The sequence below is a fragment of the Falco biarmicus genome, chromosome Z (genome assembly GCF_023638135.1).
Source record: "Falco biarmicus isolate bFalBia1 chromosome Z, bFalBia1.pri, whole genome shotgun sequence".
NCBI classification, from domain to species: Eukaryota; Metazoa; Chordata; class Aves; order Falconiformes; family Falconidae; genus Falco; species Falco biarmicus.
Window position 1 is genome coordinate 30,951,441 of NC_079311.1, and position 19,702 is coordinate 30,971,142.

The 19,702-nt window shown below is 44.2% G+C and overlaps 1 protein-coding gene across 3 annotated transcripts in view; it reads left to right on the forward strand.

Annotated features, from left to right (window-relative positions):
* The window catches only part of LOC130143005 (neuronal acetylcholine receptor subunit alpha-7-like), a 72,187-nt gene that overhangs the window by 32,963 nt on the left and 19,522 nt on the right, over positions 1-19,702 (forward strand). Inside the window, exons 3-8 of one of the 3 annotated variants that reach the window (XM_056325535.1) lie at positions 4,424-4,468; positions 6,167-6,276; positions 8,704-8,783; positions 11,286-11,453; positions 13,494-13,688; positions 14,989-15,075. In XM_056325535.1, the coding sequence (XP_056181510.1) occupies positions 4,424-4,468; positions 6,167-6,276; positions 8,704-8,783; positions 11,286-11,453; positions 13,494-13,688; positions 14,989-15,075 (685 nt within the window). The remainder of the gene's footprint in view (positions 1-4,423; positions 4,469-6,166; positions 6,277-8,703; positions 8,784-11,285; positions 11,454-13,493; positions 13,689-14,988; positions 15,076-19,702) is intronic. The other 2 variants (XM_056325536.1, XM_056325537.1) reach the window with 2 other exon arrangements.

The following is a 19,702-nucleotide window of genomic DNA, read 5'->3' on the forward strand; positions in this document are numbered from 1 at the left end:
GCTTTTCCAGCATTTTTTTAATACCAGAAGCACACTCATTTGTCTGAGCTGAGCATTTGCAGGCCAGGGGAACTGCCAGGGCAGCGCTGGAGAAGTATTTCTAGGGGTTAGTCATCTCCAGGCTCCCTTGGGACCTTAGCAGGACTGCTTTGGTTGCTTTACTGCAGGGAGAGCCAGAAGCTGAGGGCAAGCCAAACATGGAGGGAAGGTCATCCCCAGGGCTGACAGTGCCAGGTGAGACAGAAATCTTGCACATGGAAAACAGTGTAATAGATTATTCAGGTTTTTTGGGTTTTTTTTCCTAGGAGGAAAGGAATCCTCCTTAAAAACCCTCTGCACAAACCAATGTCACACCAGGAGGGAACCACCTGCAGTACTTCCCAAGTCAAGAGTTAGCTTTTACTTGGGCAAAGCAGTACTGGCCAGTAACCTCTTGGGACACAATAAGGCACACACTCTCATGGTTGTCTGTAAATATCTTTGTAACAGACAAGTACATTCCCTCCTGTGCCCAGGTATCTCAGAGATGCACACAGTCCACAGGTCTTGGTGAAGACAGCAGGATCTGTGATTCCTCTGCAGTTCTGGCAACAAGTCCACTCCAGAGGCCAGACTATTTCCTTACAAAGCTATACGGCTCAGTAAATCATCATACTTGCAAAGATGGAGAGCTCCATAAACACCTTTGTCCTTAAAAGCCTCTTGCTCTAACAGGGTAAGGATCCAGGCTCTAGACTGCCACAGCCCTCACCTCCTGGGCAGCCCCAGCAGGCACTCTTCCCCGGTCAGGCTCCTCAGGGTCTTTCTTTAGAAGGGTCTTAGCAAGAGAGCTACACCTGGACCAATGCCTGCCTAGTGTAAAGTGAGCTTTGCTGCTTCTGTAAGCCAGGCAATTCTGGCAAACTTAGATCCTTGTTTGGGAAACTTTCTATTCCATCCTGTGATAAGAAGGACCCATCAGGCTGCATGTGTTGATCAATGCTGAATACAGAAATAACATTTTCTGCGCTTTGCTGTCATAAAGCCAAACACCCTTTGAAAGCTCAGCAGCCTGAAGGCAAGGATGAGAGTAGATGGAATAGCCATGAAAACATCCTGAAGTGACATCCCCCCCCGCCCCAGGCAGAAAAAGGCATAAGTAGCCCAACGCCCTAGTTAGACTCTGTGCTCTTGCTGACTGCTGTTATCAAAAGGCAAGACAAGGAAGACCATGCAGGGCATGATTACACTGTATATAAACTTGTGAAAACTCTATCAGACAAGCTTTCCTCTGCAAAAGAAATCTGAGAAGCTGCACAAACACGGTCAGTACAGTAGCTCTGTGAGGAGGAGGCAAAACATACCAAAGATAATAAATTTAATGCTACCTGAAATACATGGCTGATGAATGGCTTGGAGCCAAAGCTGATTACCAAGGTCATTGGCATCTGACTGAACCTGGAGCTCACAGAAGTGTGACAAGGGAGCAGGTAAGGGCAACAGACAGTTTTATGAAATACAGAAGTCAGCCCTAGATGTCTTCTTTTGCAGTCTGTGAAGTACAAACTTGCTACGCCTGACAAAAGGGAGTTTCATTGTCAATCCAGAGCCACACATGAAAGGCATCTTACAGGAAGCATCTCCCCATGCAGGAAACCCATAGGCCTTCCAGATCTACATTGCATTTTCATGCATCCCCCTGTGTCTCTCAGGTAGCCAACAAAAAGAGGAAGATCCTCTCCCTGCCTCCCGTAGGTGCAATGTAGATGGGGAAAATTATTCATTTTTGCACAGGAAAGGAATTGCTTAACTGTTGCAGCCCATTTTTGGTCATGGTGTTCAGGCTTCTATAGCAGTACGCAGAAAGACTTTGCAAGGAGGACATGTGCAGCTAACAACTATAAAGCAATTATTGATTGGCTAGCAACACAAAATACTGCTAGGATTTAATGAGCAACTCAGAACAAGCATCATGCTCACTGTCCCTAGAAGACGCCTGAGGAGTCATTAGTGGCCAGAAAGGCATCAGTCAGATAGGGAAGGGCTGGCCTCTGAGGATCTCTGAGACACAGACTCTGTGTTGCTGGGTTGCTTTAATTTCCCAGGTCAGTTGATGGAGATAATTCTGATGACCCCGTCAACTACCAGCTCTGGTATTTTTCACTTAAGGATTTTATCTTTGTCCTGCTTTCACCTTTCCAAGTTGGTGTTTATCCCTTTGAATCCTTCAGGATATAAATAAGTACTGAAAAAAAAAATTAGGATCACAGTGAACCAGAAAGCCGATGCTATTTGAGGACTGTGGGTTACCTTATGGTTTTGGAGACAAGGCTTTTTAGATGTTGAGCACCAATGAACAGTAGAAGTGGCATGGACTCAAGTAAAGCAGAAGAGGTGGTAGTGAGATAGATATTTGGCATGGAGGACAACAGCAAGCACACGCTAACTCATCTTCTACGTTAAGGACATGCACAACCATAGAGGGCTGGCATGGCCAGGGTACTCCATAGGGTTTAAATGCCTACCATTTAAATAGACCATAGAGCAGTCTATGATTGCAACATTTCCCACCCCTAACGCTGCAGACAACCATACGCAATTCTTAGGGCATGAACACACACAAAGACACATGAATAGGTACCTCAGCCATCCAGCGGAGCTGGGCACTGGCACCATGTGGTTGTCATCATGAGACTGGGTAGTACTTGATCAGGAGAGAGCCTGAGTCTGGACCCGTAAGTAGGCGGTAGAGATTCTCCTTAGAAATTCTCAGCCAACATATCATCTTGCATCCTGGTGAGGCTCCGTCTGGCTGTTATTACAGCATACTCACCATGAGTGTTTGCACGCTGTTGCTGCCTCCACGTTCTCACACTTCCGTGTCGTATCCTGAGGTTTGATCACTGCAGTCCAGCAATGATGGATTGCAGCTCAAATGGTTTGCTGCAGAGTTTCACAGCAGCCTTGTGTGATGCTAAAACACACCTCTGTCCCTCAGAGATCTCTTTATCTTCCTTGTAATGTAGATCATCTCTGGTCTCTGCATAGTTCTGTGTTTATCCTTGGCTATAGAAGAATGGAAAGAAAACAATCAAATAACATTTTTTCCTCTAGTTAAAGAAGAGTAGTGTTTCAGGAGTGCAAATCATAGTTTATTTCAACTTATCTGTAGGAAGGGGAGTCAAGTCAATACACCACAGGGTGGCAACCCAGGAGAAAACAGGTTGAAAGTATTTTCACTTTGCTGTGTACAGGTGAGTCACCTGGGCCAGGCCATAGCTGTGCTTTCCACAGTGTGCCCAAGAGAGCTGAGCTGAATCAGAACTGTTGCTTTCTGGTATGCCTCTTGGCCAAGAACATGGTTTTCTCAGAGTGGCTGCATTGATCAGGCCTGTCCCCAGCTACAGCATCAAAACCGAACTTCAGGACACACCTCAGTGAGAGCTGGAGTGCTCTCTGGAGAGGTAGGGGTTGCACACAGGTCATGTTCTGAGAGGGAAGAAACACCTCCCCATGGTGTGGAGACAGCTGGGCATATGGTGAGCCAGCCCCACTGAGTACCCCAGCCTTAGCTCCAGGGGTGTGTGGAGCCTGTGGTGGTGTTTGGAGCTGTGCCAGGCAGGGGTGTGGGTCTGGGTCTCTGCATCACAGTAACTGCAGCCCTGCTTCTCCATCACCACTGTGGCAGCAGCACTGCAGGGTCTGCACCTGCAGGCTAATTGCAGCAAACTGGGCACCCTGTGGCTCCCCAAAGCACTTGGGAGACCAGGTGGGTGACAGCCTTTTTGTTTCTGTTTCGAGCCAGAGCTGCTTCCCCCAGGGCCTCTATATGCAGGTGTCTGAACCTACGGACTCCTGCTCTGTGCAGGTGCCCCATGAGCTCCATCTCAGGCAGCATTTGTGTCCTTTTGCCGTGTTCTATCTTGTGCCCAGCGCCAGCCCTTCCTTCCCTTTCAGCCTGAACTTGGCTAATACTGACACTCAGAGTAATAGCACTTCCAGCACCACTCCACCATTGTTTTGCAGTGGCAGCAAATACAAAATAAAATCTCTCTGACTGCTGCATGATGTGTGGGACTGAAAATCATCTTGTTTTGACCAGCTAACTAGAAAGAAAAACTTGTGCTTCTGGTAAGCAGTGTGATTGTCCCCAGCAAAATAAGAGCTATATAATACTTTTACTTTTATTGTTGATCAGGTATGATGAATGCAGGAGGTCTGTAGGTTTAAAAGATAGAAAAGAGCCATTATTATCTGGGCCATATAATGCAGTTCAGTGGTTTTGCACTGAGGTCACAATCTACTCCATAAAGTTTGTGTTTATTTAGCCCAAGGTTCTAAGTTTTCTAAAAGGAACAGAAACTCCCACCTGTAATCAAACTGTACTTTGAGTCTCATACTTTTTTTTTTTCCTCCTCCCTTTGCTTTCCCCTTTTATTCAAAGGATGAGAAGAATCAGGTATTGATCACAAATGCTTGGCTGCAGATGGTGAGTAACCTGTGTCAATAAAGAAAAAAACCCTTTCTAATAGCAAACTACTAAATGTTATTTCTTAGCTGAAAAGCAAGATTAATGTCTTTTAACTTGTCTAAAATATGAAAAAAACAGGCATTTTAAGTCCCTTGAAATTTCTCTAACATTGAAAATTAAATGCAGGAGACTACATTAGTCCTTTCGCAGACCTGTTGACCTTTGGATGGTGAAACCAACTGCATTGTTAGGCCAGTGGATGTAGGGATATAGTAACAATGGGCCAAAGTTAGGGTCCCACATAGCTGAAGGAGAGATTCTTCAGGGGGCTCAAGGCCCCCTCCAAAGCCAGTGAAGGGGACTTTTTGAGAAGGAGCCACCCAGTAAGACCTGGGCACCCTGCGCTCACAGCTTCTGGGAAAATCCCCACCTCTGTCTGAAATGGAGAGCCAGGGGTGCAGGACCATGGAGGGCAGGGCACAAAGATCTGCAGCGCTTGACACCAAACAGAAGTGATACAGTCGTGCTGGAACTTGTGGAAACTGCTTGGGTTGGGTGGTGGGGTAGCCAGGGACCACAAACAGCCCTCTGCTGGCAGTGCCCAGGCACACATTGCCTTCCCTTGCACTTTCCAAACTTCACGCATAAATGTTCCTCCTCACTTTTCTGCAGCCTTCTCCAGCTGAGGAGTGACCTGGGCATGCAGAATAAGCAAAACTGATCTCCACTGAGGGCTTTTGGGGGAGGAGTTTCCCATCAGGTCTGCTGCTGCCTGTGTATGCTGAGAGATATGGTCTTTTCTTAAGGCACATAAACCAATCTCCTTAATGGCTTGTGCTCAGTAAAGATGCAGCTCTGGAGGGAAAAACCTGTGAGACACTTGAATGATTGAACTGATTCTTCTCTGACTTTAAAGTAATCAAGCACTATCTCATATTAATGGGTGCAACTGAACAAGCTGTTTCTTCCTCAGCTACCCGCTGCGATTTGCAGCAGAAATGAGTTGTTTTTAATCGTAAAAAGCAACCCAGACCCACCTATAGGACTACAGGATTGTTAAGACAGAGCCTGTGGGTGTCATGACCCTTGCAGAAGTGTTCTTCAGTTACTGCACCATTAACTGTTTCCCTTGGAGCCCTCCCATAGAGCTTTGCTGTATGTTGTACGCTGTGCCTACACCTTTCTTGAATTAACTGTTTTGTCTTGAGGTTGAGGAGTGGGGATCAGAAACAACCCCTTGGGATATAAAGTTCATTTACCTGCCTCTCATAGCAAGGTGATTATTAAAAGACTCACCCATCCTTGTAACAGATAAAATTATTTCCACCAAAGAGAGATTCTCAGACTATGGTCCTTGTTCCACTGATGATACTCAAGCCATTCAAACCACCTCAGATGAGAACCAGGGTGCCTTGTGGAGGTACCTATTGCCAGCCTTCTTGTCAGCCCACCAGAAAAGGTTTGAGATGCCTGGATTCAGGCCACAAGATGGAGAGGTTAAACACTACATTAAGATACAACTCACAGCATTCAGTTGTCATACTGTGGAATCCCCAGTACATACGCCAACCTTTCTTAAGAATAAAAGCAAAGCACTGAACTACTATCATACTACTGCTATTGAATGGGCAAAATCCATTCTGTTCCCATAGTATTCCAGACAGCTTAGGTGACTTTTACCAGCTCATTTAATCTGATGTATATGTTTGCCAACAGTACTGGGTTGATGTTTACTTGTCTTGGGACCAGTATGAATACCCAGGGGTGCAGAACCTGCGATTTCCAGCTGACCAGATTTGGGTACCAGACATTCTTCTGTATAACAGGTAAGCAAGATGCGCAACAGTCGTTGGGAGCCTAGAACTAAAGCATTAGATACTGGAAATCAGCCACACTTCACTGATATTCTGGGGCTATCGCTGCCATCTGAGGGTTTGGCTCTTACCCTTGAAACAATAACAATGAAGCAAACAAGTGCCAGCTAATAGATTTTTCTAACAGCCAATCTAAGTCTTCCTGGCTGTAGATCTGCAGATGTCTTATTTAACTTCTCCCAATGATGTAGAGGGAAAATAATCCATATCCTCATTACTGTTACCTTTGCTGTCCTGAAGAATTATTACCATGTCTCTGCCATAGTGTTCCTGCCTGAACTAAACAAATAGATTTTCTTCTCACTTTCTTTATCACTCATATTTTAGACCTCTTTTCATCATTTCTCTGCTCTTCTCTCAGGGAAAGCTCTCTAAAATGTTTTCCTCTTCCAGAGCTGAATCCAGGTCTCTAGCCAGCACTTCTGCAATGTTAAATGGAGTGGAAACTCTCTAGACAGATGTTTGCTTAATGCTTTCCAGGAGGATGGTGGTTTGGTTTTACTCTGACTAACATCTTAGTTTTGGACTTATTTTTTGATCTATCACAAACCCTAGATGTTTTACTTCAGCCTTGCTGTCTTCCTAGGTCACTGATCTGTCTTTCTCTGACAGTTTCAAGGGTAATACTTTCTAATCAACCAAACTGAATTTCATTCTGTTGGTTTCCCCAGATCACCAAGATCCATTTTCCATTCCAAGACCTCACTACAAGATATCCAAAGGAGGCTTGGAGTGACCTGGATTGTTTAAGTGTTCTTTGCCTCAGCGTCAGTCTTCACAGTCTCTTTATTCCTTTTTCAGTCTCTAGAAAGCAGGCTTATAGCCTGGTCCATATTACTGTAGTTTGTTCATACGAACATGACGTGACAAAGGGTTTCTGATTTTCAGATGTATTACCTGCCTCCTATTATTCGGTCAGTAAGAAAATTAGACTGATTTGATGTAGTTGGCCCTTGACAAATCTGTGCCAGCTGTTCTTACCTCATTATCTTTGAAGTTAGGCTGGTATGTCTATAATTTCACCTTTAAAAGAAAAAAAACAGCATTCTCTTTGATCTTCCCCAATTCACTGAGCTCTTCCTGTTCTCCATGAGTGCTCTCAGATAATTGTTAATGCTTCAGAGGGTATTTCGGCCAGTTCCTTCAGTTCTCAAGAGTAAATTTCATCAGCCCTGCCAAGTGAAATCTGCCTTATCCACACTTCTTTAACCTGTTCCTCTCCTATTCTGTCCTGGGCTCCTGCCACTGTGGGAGAAATGGTTGTAGTGAGTTAATTGTTTGTGAAGAGTGAAGCACAGACAGTGTAGGATACTACAGCTCTCTGTACAGTGTTGTTTCTTTTCCTTCCACAGCAAGTAATGGATCTGTCTGGTTCTTTGCCTTTTCCTTGTTTCTTCGCATTTATAAAAAAACTTTCTTGCTGCCTTTTATGTCTTCTGAGTTACTAGTCATCCTGCATTTCTCCTTTTCAATTTTATCCCCTTTGTTTTGTGCTGAGGACAATACTGAGGACAGAAGACACAGACATCAATAAAGAGCAGGTCCTAGGAGGAACAGACAGTCTGAATTTTCCACATCCGATTGTGAAACAGGGTGTCTAAGATGGTGTAGTCATGCAACATAGACCTGCACATATCCATACCAGGCAAAGCTCTACAGCATCTGCCAGGGGAACCCTCCATAGTTAATCTTTTCCCAAGACGCCCTCTGGAGAAAGCTTCTGGGCCTGCTCCCTTGAAGAATTCTTGTTCTTACTTGTTTGTAACTCCCTTATTTTTCTCAGAATTGCTGAAATCCTAAAGAAATTATCTTTTTTTTTTATCCTTTTCACCTAGTTTCTGCTCTTAGAGTTTCAATGAGTGTCCTCCTACAAGCCCCAAAATCTAAAACAGCTTCTCCTCAGTGCCTGCCTCCATTGCTTGAAGCAAACCTTTGGCCTCTCTACATCCTATGAGACTGCAGAACTGTTGCCTCAGGCCACCATTACTCTTACAACAGATATTTGGGTAACAGATAACTTGATTTATACCGTGAGCTGCCTGATTCTGACAGCAGCCCCAGACTTTCTGGTCTTTGGGTACAGCTACTGTGACACTTGTTCTTTTCACTTCTGTCTTTACTCTGAGAGACCCAACAGCTCTGCCTCTCACTTCTTTGAGGACATTGCAGCATGCAACCGGCATGCCTGGGTGCAGGCCAACAGTGTCTATTGGAAGCTGAGATACCAGTCAAGGGTGGACTCTTCACCCAGGAGTAGGACCTTAACTCAGACATTCTGTGCATTAAATTTAGACATAATTATTTTCATGTTGACAGTTACTACATCTTAACTCAAACATCAGCTTACTTTTTCTTTGTTTTGTTTATACTGTGTTATAGTGCGGATGAAAGATTTGATGCGACATTTCACACAAATGTGCTGGTGAATTACTCCGGATCCTGCCAATATATTCCTCCAGGTAGGGCACAGAGAACATATGTTTGCTTTAAGTCAAATAACTCAAGCAGTTTTCCTTCATGAATGAAACCAAGGTGTTTAGAAGCAGTCTGTGGAAATTTTGCAAGCTGTGTAATTATGGTACAGAACCACTGAAATAATTTAGGTCCAGTTGTGTATTTCCACTTCCACTTCACAAACTAATACATTACTCTCCTGAGCAGTTTGCTCAGAATATTCAGAGGCCCAGCTGAGGTGTTGTCTAAAGCAAGGTGTCGTGTGCCCTCACATCATGTTTCATGTGCAATCCAATTAGCTCTTTCCTGAGGGTGGAGAGGTGTGTGGCTACAGCTGAGAAACCCTGAAACCCTGAGATCAGCTTTCCCTCTGCAGTGAACCCTCCTTGCCAGGCTGAAGCCAGGTGGAAAGACAGAGACCAGTCTCAGACAGCCAGACCCAAGCCTCAGCCAGTTCCCCATCTGTATGGCTGATTGTGTCTGTAGGGCCCAGCAGCCAGGACCTACCAGCAAATACACTGGCTATCCCCACAGTCACTCACTGTGGTGGACAAGAAATGCCCAAACTTTGTGTCATAGCTGCTGGCAGATTGACCCCAAACAATTTCACAGGACCCACTAGGGAACAAATGGATCTTCCCTGGTGGCTGGTCCTCTGTTGAGACCCCTTAAAGCATCCCTGTGGTTTCACTGGGACAGAGCCATGGGTAGGTTGGTCTCCAGGGAGCAACATGGGACAGGAATAAAAATGGCATGTACCAGACTAGAGCCTTCTTCATCCCTCCAGGTAGGGAGGAGATGCAGAGGGTGCCTATATGGACAGATCTGGTGTCACACCCATCTCTTGGTGAGCTATGAACTCCATGGTGAAGAACTGGTTACTTAAGAACCCAAGGAAAGAAGAAAGAGAGAAGAAGTAATAAGGGAAATCTGCTCTGTAAAGCACAGGAAGCCCTTTGCTACAGGGATTTAACTGCTGCCAGACAACTTTTCAAAATTTTAGAAGGAAATGTTGATTATCAGACTACTGACTGGCAACAAAGGTTCGCAGAAGCAGCTAGATTAGTCAAGACACTGGAAAACATGAAAGAGTGGAAAAGGTGGTATTTCCAAAGCTTCATTAAAGTTTTATTTCCCATGACTCTGAGAGCAGGCTGTACTCAGTGCTGCTCTCCATTAGAAAAAAAAAGATAGGTGGAGGCAGAGAGAAAAAGGACAAGCAGGGGACAGCTGTCTGCTGTTAAAGAAAACAGCAGAGCCAAGATTCAGGAGAAACTATGAGAAAAGCCTCCACATAGCCCATCCAGAAATGGCCATGACAGTGGGAATCAGACCTGCCAGAACATAATGGGACAACAAAGGGAACCCAGATGCCCCAGAGCAGCAGTTTGTGCAGGGTCCTGCACCCATGGTTATGTGACAGTGCCCTCAGCCTTCGTAGTGGCTGGGAAAGGCAGTAATCAAGGATCTCTGTCTGGGGGATTCTATCTTCAAAAGGCATGGCTCAAGAACTTACTGGAAAACATTAAACTCTTCTCAGTTAGGTGACTCAGAGCTGGGTTTCACATTAGCACACAGAAACAGTTACTGCAAACTGGTAGGCTAAGTGCACCACTGGAGATAATTTTCCAGTAAAGCAGAAGCTGCCCTGCTTCACATGGTGCCTCTGAACCGGCCAGCATGCAGTGAGCTGGCGAGGTAAGGTGAAGGCTGCAAAGCTGCAGACCCACAGGGGTGAGGGTTTGCAGGGATGACCTCTGTTCTTTGCCACCAGCTGCAGGTGACACAGCCTGTGCAGATCATCTTCCCTCCTCTCCAAGCCCTCCACGCTGCTGGACAGCTGGGGAAGAAAGTTTGGAGCATCCATTAATGTTGGTGTTTTTTTTTTTCTTCTCTCAGCAGAATAACAAAAAAATAATTAGTTTGCAACAACATACAAATGTTATTTGCCTAAACTGCTTAAAATGTCACATGAAATAATGATGGTGGACCAGACACATCCAGAGTAAAAATTCAAGGCCCCAGTTAACATACAGAAGATAAAGGCAAGCACAGAGCGAGGTTTAGCATAACAATGTATTTTCAAAGGACGACGGGTCTAATGCAGGGCCTGACAAGGAACCTCTTTCAGAGTGAGTCACATTACTTCCAGCCACAGAGCATAGATATCTAAGTACTCTACGTTCCTGTCGGGCTCTGCAGCGCTGCATGTGATCTGCTAGGGCCAACCTAGGAGATGGGTTGGGCTGCTCCTGGGTGGCCACAGTGTCCTGGGCAACCTATCTCAAGGATGCAGTTAAAGAGAGAGGAATCTTCACTGGTGTCCCAGAAAGGGAGGTTACTCCACTCATAGTAGCATCTTCCACCTGCTCTACTGACTTGGTTACACCATGACCACACCACACAGACTTTTGGAGAAGAAAGTTGGTTGCGGTCAATTGGACAAATAAAGATAGAGATGAATTGCACTTTGCCCGTGCTTGGTTCTCACTGATTTCTATCCACAGGCATTTTGAAGAGCACATGTTACATTGATGTCCGCTGGTTCCCCTTTGATGTGCAGAAGTGTGATTTGAAGTTTGGCTCCTGGACTCACAGTGGCTGGTTGATTGACCTGCAGATGCTCGAGGCTGATATTTCCAACTACATCTCAAATGGAGAATGGGATTTAGTGGGTAAATTGGCTGGCCTAAAAATTTTCACTACTCTAGTTTTCAATGGCAAATCCCAAATATATAGAAATGATCAATCCTACTGGAACACAAAATACAGACATTTCCTATGTAAGGGGCAGAAAAAAGAATAAGAAAAGAAAGAAAAAAATTACACCTCAGAGACAATCTTTCAGCTGCATTCATTGAACTGTGTCTGAAAACACTGTGTTCTGAAGCAATTGCCTGCAATTGGGTACATAAATGAAATCTACTCGTCCTGATGCATCTGAGCGGTTTGTCAGTACTAAACTTGGATGTGTCTCATGTAGGTGCATGGAACACCACTGTCACATCTCCTCTAACATGTCAGCCAACAAATGGTGTAAAACCCACTATTTCAGTAAAAGTGGAATGAGATTTTACAGAGATTAATATCTCTCAACCCAGCAAACCATCTAAGTGCCTACCAGTTCATAATAACTGCAATTCAGTATGTCTCTATTCCCTTCTGTGCTTTGGAAAATGTATTTTTTAAAAAGGAATCTATGCTCAGAACCAGTTATCTGGAGTGGGCTTGTAGTGAGTTATTTTGAACTTATGTAGCTGTAGCAGAAGCAATGCTATGAAACTTGATAGACCATCCTAAGGAGAGCTTGCAAAAGGAACATTTCATCTTCTAGTCTGGATATGCAGACAAGGAAATAACTCTCACTGACCAAGTGCATGCAGTGGTTTTATCATTCAGGGCATCTGAGAAAGAGTATAATAATAAACATAGTTAGTATTCAGTTTCATGAGAAGCTGAAGGACTCTATAGGGAAGTCCTCCTAAAGTCTGTCCATTTCAGAGCACTCTTGACTTTCCAGTGGTCCTTTATAGTAGTTTTTGCTGCCCAATAACTTTGTATATCTGATTAAGAGCCTGGCCTGTGGTTTAACTGCCTTCAGCCCTGGCCAGAGGTGGACAAAACAGGCCTTTATGTAGCTCATACAGCAGAGACCTGAAGTAACACCTCAGAAAAGTCATGGCCATATCCTTTATGGAGACTTTGAAGGCTCTTGTCAAAACATACACATTATCACATCTTCTGTCATGTGCACAGAAAGAAATAAAGAGGTGAGCAATGGTGGCATGAAAAATACAAGGTGTTGAGTTCTTCTGGTTCCCCTGACATTTCCTGTGCTGCCGCAGTGCCTGCCACACAGCATCTCACACAGTCTAGTGCAGCTGGGTCACCATGGGCAACCCTGCAGTACAGCTATATTGGGCAACTACGTCTCTTAACCTTCAGATATGACAAGCTTTAAGCTTAACTTGACATCCCTTTTGAAAATTAAGCCATATCCTGTTTGTTTTTCCTGACGAAACAAAGCAAATGTGTATAAGAGAACGACAGAAAGATAAGAACAGGTGGCACTTGTCACACATAAAATCTGCTGTGTGGGCTAGTAAACATGACATCTGTTTGTCACCATTCCCTGGATGCAGGAAGGCAGAATACATGTTTTACTGAGTTAATCTTTGGCCACTGCCTGCAAATCTTTTCTTGTTGATGTTAGGATGCTCAGAACTGTTTTGATCTGGCCCAGATGAGCTTTTGTGGCTAAGCCAGGTTCTAATCACTCAGAAGGCATGAAAATAACCCCTAGAAAACACAGAAGATGGACTGGGAACAGCAGACATCTTGCACTGTTGCCTCAGACCTCGCTGAAGACACTAGCACAGGAAGAGTTACCTTGCCTCTATTAACCCTGTAGTGATGTATTTCAGGTTTCAGATGACACTGAACTGAGGCACATTGTCCTTTGTCCCCTTTAATCTATTCATCCACATGAGCATCATAGGTCACAAGCGCTAGAAAATGGCTTTTGCCTGGTAACTGATTTGGGGGTGTCTTTTCTCCTCTATCAATTGCCACAGGACACCTCAAAGCACTCTTCAAGGCACAATATGTGGTGGAGACACCACACTGGCTCATAAACCATCAGTTCTTGGCCCATTCCAAGGGGGTACCTGGGAGTCCTGCACTTCTTCCCACTGCTCTGATCTCCTTCTCTGTAGGTGTCCCAGGAAAGAGAAATGAGATGTACTATGAATGCTGTAAAGAACCATACCCAGATGTGACATACACCATCACAATGCGCCGACGCACCCTCTATTATGGCTTGAACCTACTCATTCCCTGCGTTCTCATTTCTGGCTTGGCACTGCTTGTTTTCCTTTTGCCAGCTGATTCAGGGGAGAAGATTTCTTTAGGTAAGTGCTTAAAGAACGCATTTGTTTTGAAAGCATTTCCTATAAAATGGAAAATAATCATCTTATAGTGCTTGATGAATAAGTACTTCCCTGGAGGAGCAATAGAAGACTTACTTGGTTGCAGAGACCAGAGTAACAGCTTTCTGTAAGGCATTCACACATCCTGTGCTAAACACGACTAAAACCTTTTGGATTTTACCTGGGACGAGGCAGAACTTGTCACTGGCACAGGCGGCAGTGATAGTACTCTGTCACCCGTGTTCTGTTTTTCTAGTATGTCTTGATGATGTTCACAGCTGATTAACTCTGCTTTTTAGATAGGACATACTAAGACACAGAGAGTGAAAGGCTTGAGCACTAGCAGCTGGACACTGGATTTGCACCTTCCAAATTCAGCTTCCAAACTACCAAACCATGAAACCCCCATGAACACAAAGCAGTGACAGCCAAGGAAAGGCTAAATGAGAGTTACTGTTGTGGTGTCGATAAAGACAGCAGGGGTGCTTCCAAGAGAAGACAGGAGGGAACTGGAAGTACACAAGACTGTCCCAAGTGAGACTATAAGGGTGTGCACAATTTGCACAATTCCAATGACAATAGAGACCTTTAAGTCACATGGAGTGCCCTCAGTGTTAGCAAAACCATCGAGGATCTAAGGAGTCTGTCTTACAAGAAGTAAAACACAGGCTATGAGGGATACAATTGCTGTCTATGAAAGATAGGATGGAGACAAGGAAAGCAGTTATTTGAGCTGAAGTACAATGCTGGCACAAAAGTAGAAGGTCATGCTCCTGCATTGACCGTGGTGATTCCTCAGCACCAGGGCAGTTAGGTTTGGTAACAGTCTTTCCAGATAGGACAAAGAGCTTCTTCTAAAACAGGCTGCAGGTCTGTAGAGGGTGTTACATAATATGCAATAGCCAAAAACTATACTTATGTGTCTGCAAGTCTCTCCTAGCCCTTAAGAACCATCTGGTCTTTGTTTGTGTTATGCTTTGGAAAAGGAATGTAGTTCACCAGCTCTTCAAGCTTCATTTAACTCAGCAGGAATGATCTCTCCATTACTTTAAGAGGAGCAAGAGTCTGGGTGTAGTGGAGAAAAGTGAAAAGGCACCAGATAAAGTTGCCTCCAAAACTGCTTTCGCTTCATGGAAGTTCTCATCTGCACTGGCAGACATGAAGTTATAGGTTTGGCTCAGCTGTAGACTAGGACAAGGTTATGTTGAACAGCAAAGAAATCAGAGAGGCAGCTGCAGAGTTCATGTTCCTCATCCTTGTCCTCAATGTTCACTCCCTGCAGGTATCACTGTCCTGCTTTCCCTGACAGTATTCATGCTGCTTGTGGCAGAGATCATGCCTGCAACCTCCGACTCAGTCCCACTAATAGGTAAGTTGATTTTCTCTGCTCTGTGCACAACGTATGATGTTCACAGCTGATTAACTCTGCTTTTCAGATAGGATGTACTAAGACACAGAGAGTGAAAGGCTTGAGCACTAGCAGCTGGACACTGGATTTGCACCTTCCAAATTCAGCTTCCAAACTACCAAACCATGAAACCCCCATGAACACAAAGCAGTGACAGCCAAGGAAAGGCTAAATGAGAGTTACTGTTGTGGTGTTGATAAAGACAGCTGGTTGATTTTCTCTTCTCTATGTACAATGTATGAGGCTTCTCAAGAATTGTTCAAAGCTTATTTAAGGACTAACTCTCTTTGTTACTGTAGTTTTGCGTTTCAGTGATGGCAGCAGTAAACCTCTGTCTGGAGTTTACTGTTTGCATGTATGAAAAGAGCATACATGAGGGCTGGAAACTGGATAAGCTGGTAACTGCCATGATTGAGGGGACATGGAACAAACACAGCATGGAGGTTTGAGTAGGCAAAGCACAAAGCCAACACCATCAGTGCACAGGCATGAGAGGCATACTGGAATAGTACTCAGCGCTGGCTCTGTATTCATTGAGTCTGTCCATAAAGCCCCTTCAACAGCACTTTGGGTGAAACTGCACACAGAGAGCTTTTGAAGATCTCAGTGCTGCTGTCTGGAGAAAATTCATCTTCTTCTGCACCACTCACCCTCCCTGCTGTTATGCATCTCTTCCCCACTTGCCCCCTTTTCCTCCTCTTCTCTCTACCTGAACAGCAACTCAGGATACTACAGCCATAATTCAAACATATCACTAGAGCATTTTAACATGTGCTATGAGACAGATTATCATCTTGGGAACGTGGGCCAGACAAGCATTGTTACATCCTCTGTTTTCATAGGACCATCCATGTACTTTGATCATATGAGGCCTCAGTTTCTCAGCTGTAGACTAGAGAAATCTTTATTCCCTGACCTCACAGCAGGCTAGAGAAAACAAACCTGTTCTGGTTTACAAAATAAAGAGCTATGAACACCACAAGAAACCTCAGAACCTGTTTAATTATAAACTCCTGAGCTAAGGTCTATCTTTGAATACAAATCATGACTGAAGTACTCATACCAGACAGTAGAAACAAACAAAATTTTCAACAATATATCTAGGTGCTGATGGAAGGTGTACCTCACCATTATGTATATAATTAGAACCTTGAACAAGTTGTATCATGAATAGGAAAAAAGAGCATTTACTCAGACAACCTCATTATCTCACTTCAAGGATTAAAACCTCAGACCTAACTCTGGGGTGACTATGCAGCAGTAAGGGCAACAACACCCATAGGCAAGAGTTTCTGAAAACCTCCAAATAACTTGGACATCTTGAAAGTCAACAGGACTCTTGCCTCTAAGTCATACAGGAGCTTCCAAAAAACTAACAAAATCTCTCTCTGAACAAATGCCCAGACTCCACAGAGACAGATACAATTTTAAGGGAAACTTTGTGTGTAGGGAAGAGACACAAGGCACCTTGGACCAGTCTTCACATAATTTTGCTTTGTGTAATACGTAACAAAAGCCATTTGGAATAAGTAAAGGAATGCCCTGGCCTATGCCTATTCTACTGGCTTTAAACAGACCAGTTTTGATTGATACAGTCCTCTGTGATAGAAGGTAAGCTTTGTACCAAGAAAAGCTATGAATAGTTATGTATTAGTACAGATTTTGATGCTGTGATAACATTAATTTCTACTTACTATAGCATAGCATAGTGAACATCACATGTCAGAAGGTGAGGGGCAGTGGTGTTGGGGAACCCTGTTGCATCAGATCCTTCTTCTCCAGTTGAATATTGGCTCAACTATTAGGACCTCACAGATCTTTTCACTCTTTTTGGACCACAGACTCATGGAGGTGATAAAGGAGTCTTTTCTCACAAGTATGCCTCATTGACAGCATGTATTGTTGCAAGTTTTTTCCTAATGCCCAAATAATTAGAGCGTACCAAATGTATTAGAAATGCACCTCCCAAAGTTGTCATGTAGGTCAAACACAGTCTGTTTCTTTCATCTGTTCATTAGACAAATTTTATATTGTGAAACTGTAAAAGAATAATCCTTGCACATGGATGCTTTGTAACACCCTAGAGACTGGCTTCAGGTATCCAGATGAGGGATGTCTAAAACAGTCCTGTGGCTACTGTCATCTGACACTTCCCTGTTACAGCCCAAAAACAAACTGAACCGTGACAAACTGGGGTGCACTCAGGCTGCATGCTCTGAAACTCAACCATCCCCATGCAATGGAATCTCTTTTTTCACAGGATCACAAGACAGTCCAGGTTGGAAAACACCTCAGGAAAACTGCATCAAAAGCCTTGCCAAAGTTGGCATAAATGACATCTGCTGCTCTCCCTCTGTCTGCAAATAGTACTGTTTCATTATAGAAGGCAGTCATGTTGGTCAGACGTGATTTATCCCTGATAAATATGGGCTGGCTGTTCCCAGTGCCCACCTTCTCCCTCATGTGTTCAGAAATGTTCCCCAAAGACTTACTCCCTGATTTACGCAGGGACCAAAGTCAGAATGACAGGGCTGTAGTTCTTCGAACTGTCCTTTTGGACTTTCTTGAAGATGGGCACAATAACTGTCTTTCTCCAGTTGTACGGGTTTTTACCCCATCCCCACGGCCTTGCATGATTTCCTTAGAGCTCTTGGGGTCACCTGGCTGTCCCAAGGACTTGGTCAGGTTCAGATCTCACAGTCAGTCCCTGACTCCACCCTCTTCCACTGCTCATTGTTTTCCTCCTCCTTGAATCATGTAAGCACAGACACATATGATGGCAAAAACTGAGGCAAAGAACACACTGTCTTGGCCTTATCTCTGTCCACTGTCACTAGTTCATCCTCCCCACTCAGCAGCAAAACCATCTTTTCCTTTTTCAGCTTTTTACTGTTCGTGTAAGTAGTAAAAACTCTTCCAGTTGCCCTTGTCTCCTTTGGCAGTCTCAAGAGCTTCAACATTCCCAACACCAACCCTAATGCCCAGGCAATGCTTCTGAATTTTCCTTTTGTGGCCTGACCCTGCTTCCCACATCTCTCCATCTTTTGCATTGGAGATCCTGGCTTAGATGTGCTTATCTCATGTATTCGCTTATTTCTCTGAGTAATAGGAGGGACTTCTATTGCACTTGGAGGCTGCTGACTTTAAGCTCTTGCAGTTTTCTTGTGCTGCTTTATCTTTTGGAGCTTTCTCCAGTCAGATCCCAGCTACTACTTCCCTCAAATATGAGAAGTCTTTTCCCCTGCAGTCCAAGGTCTATACTCTGCTGTTCTCTTTCCTCACTCTCTTCATGGCCTTGAACACCATAATAACTATAGCCTAGGCTGCCACTGATTATCATGTTCCCAACCAGTTCTTCCTTGATAGTGAAGAGCAGAGCAAGCTGTGCACCACCCCTGGTTGGCCTGTACTGTACTTGTATCAAGAAGTTATCACTGACATCCTTCAGAAATCCCCTTGACTGCTTGCATTACTCTGTGTTGCCTTTTCAGCAGACATTAGGAGGTCCAAGTCCCCTGTGACAACCAGGATCTGTGATACAGAGGCTTCCCTGAGTTGCTTTAAGGCAACCCTTATCCACTCTGTTTGGGTGGTTGCAGCGAATGAAGAGACGGGACGCAGCTTGATGCAAGCAAATGTCAAGTTATTGTACAGAAGCACGAGTTTATATACACTTTCAAAAGCTGCGCGTTTTAAACAGATTGGTTCTTGAAGCTAAGCCTTGCATACTAGGCAATCCCCGATTGGTGGTTAACTACCATCAATTAACAGCAAGGTGTTACCTTTCCTTGGCACCATCCGTCCCCCACTCCCCTGTGCTCTGCAAACACGTCTCATCATGTTAATTGTTGTCTAGACAAGCTCGAGCACATTCCCCTCAGCTAACTGATTGCCACGCATGGTCCTAGTCTGCAGACCGCTCCTGCATCTCCCCCTTCCTGTTGCACAAAAGAACCCCTGAAACCGAGCAAAAACAAGGCACAAGTAATAGAACAAATAAAAAACCAACTAAGACATATTATCAATGTCAAAATAACCCACTGTCTTTGTTCCATACAATTTTACAATTTCCCCTTTTTGTTTTTGAACAGCTAGTACCAGGTTTGCCATGTTCTGCAGGGCCCTTGCAAACATGACAGCAACCAAGGTAATAGCAAACAAACAATACTGCCAATTGAGTGAATGGATGCCAAAAAGGCTGAAATTTTCTCAGATTTTGATAACATGTTGCTGCAATGGGGTGCCTAAAATCCATTCAGCACATACCATCCAAATCCTCACAGCCATGTCCTTGAATCAACAACAAAAGCAGTGGCAATTTTGACTCACATTCTTAACTGCCTACCAAACAAGGTGATTTAACTCTTTAATGCTTTCCCTGCTGTTGCTCTGGATAAGAGAAGAACCGCTGCGACACGTTCCCATCATAGCCTCCTACTACATTAGCATCTACAGAAAGACAATTATCGACATTCAAAGTGTAAACAATATAATCTTCTTTTGGATTAACATTATACATAGGTGGAAGGGCACACCAAACAAGAACTGGTTCAGTCAAAAAGTTCGAAACATCGAAACATCGCATGCC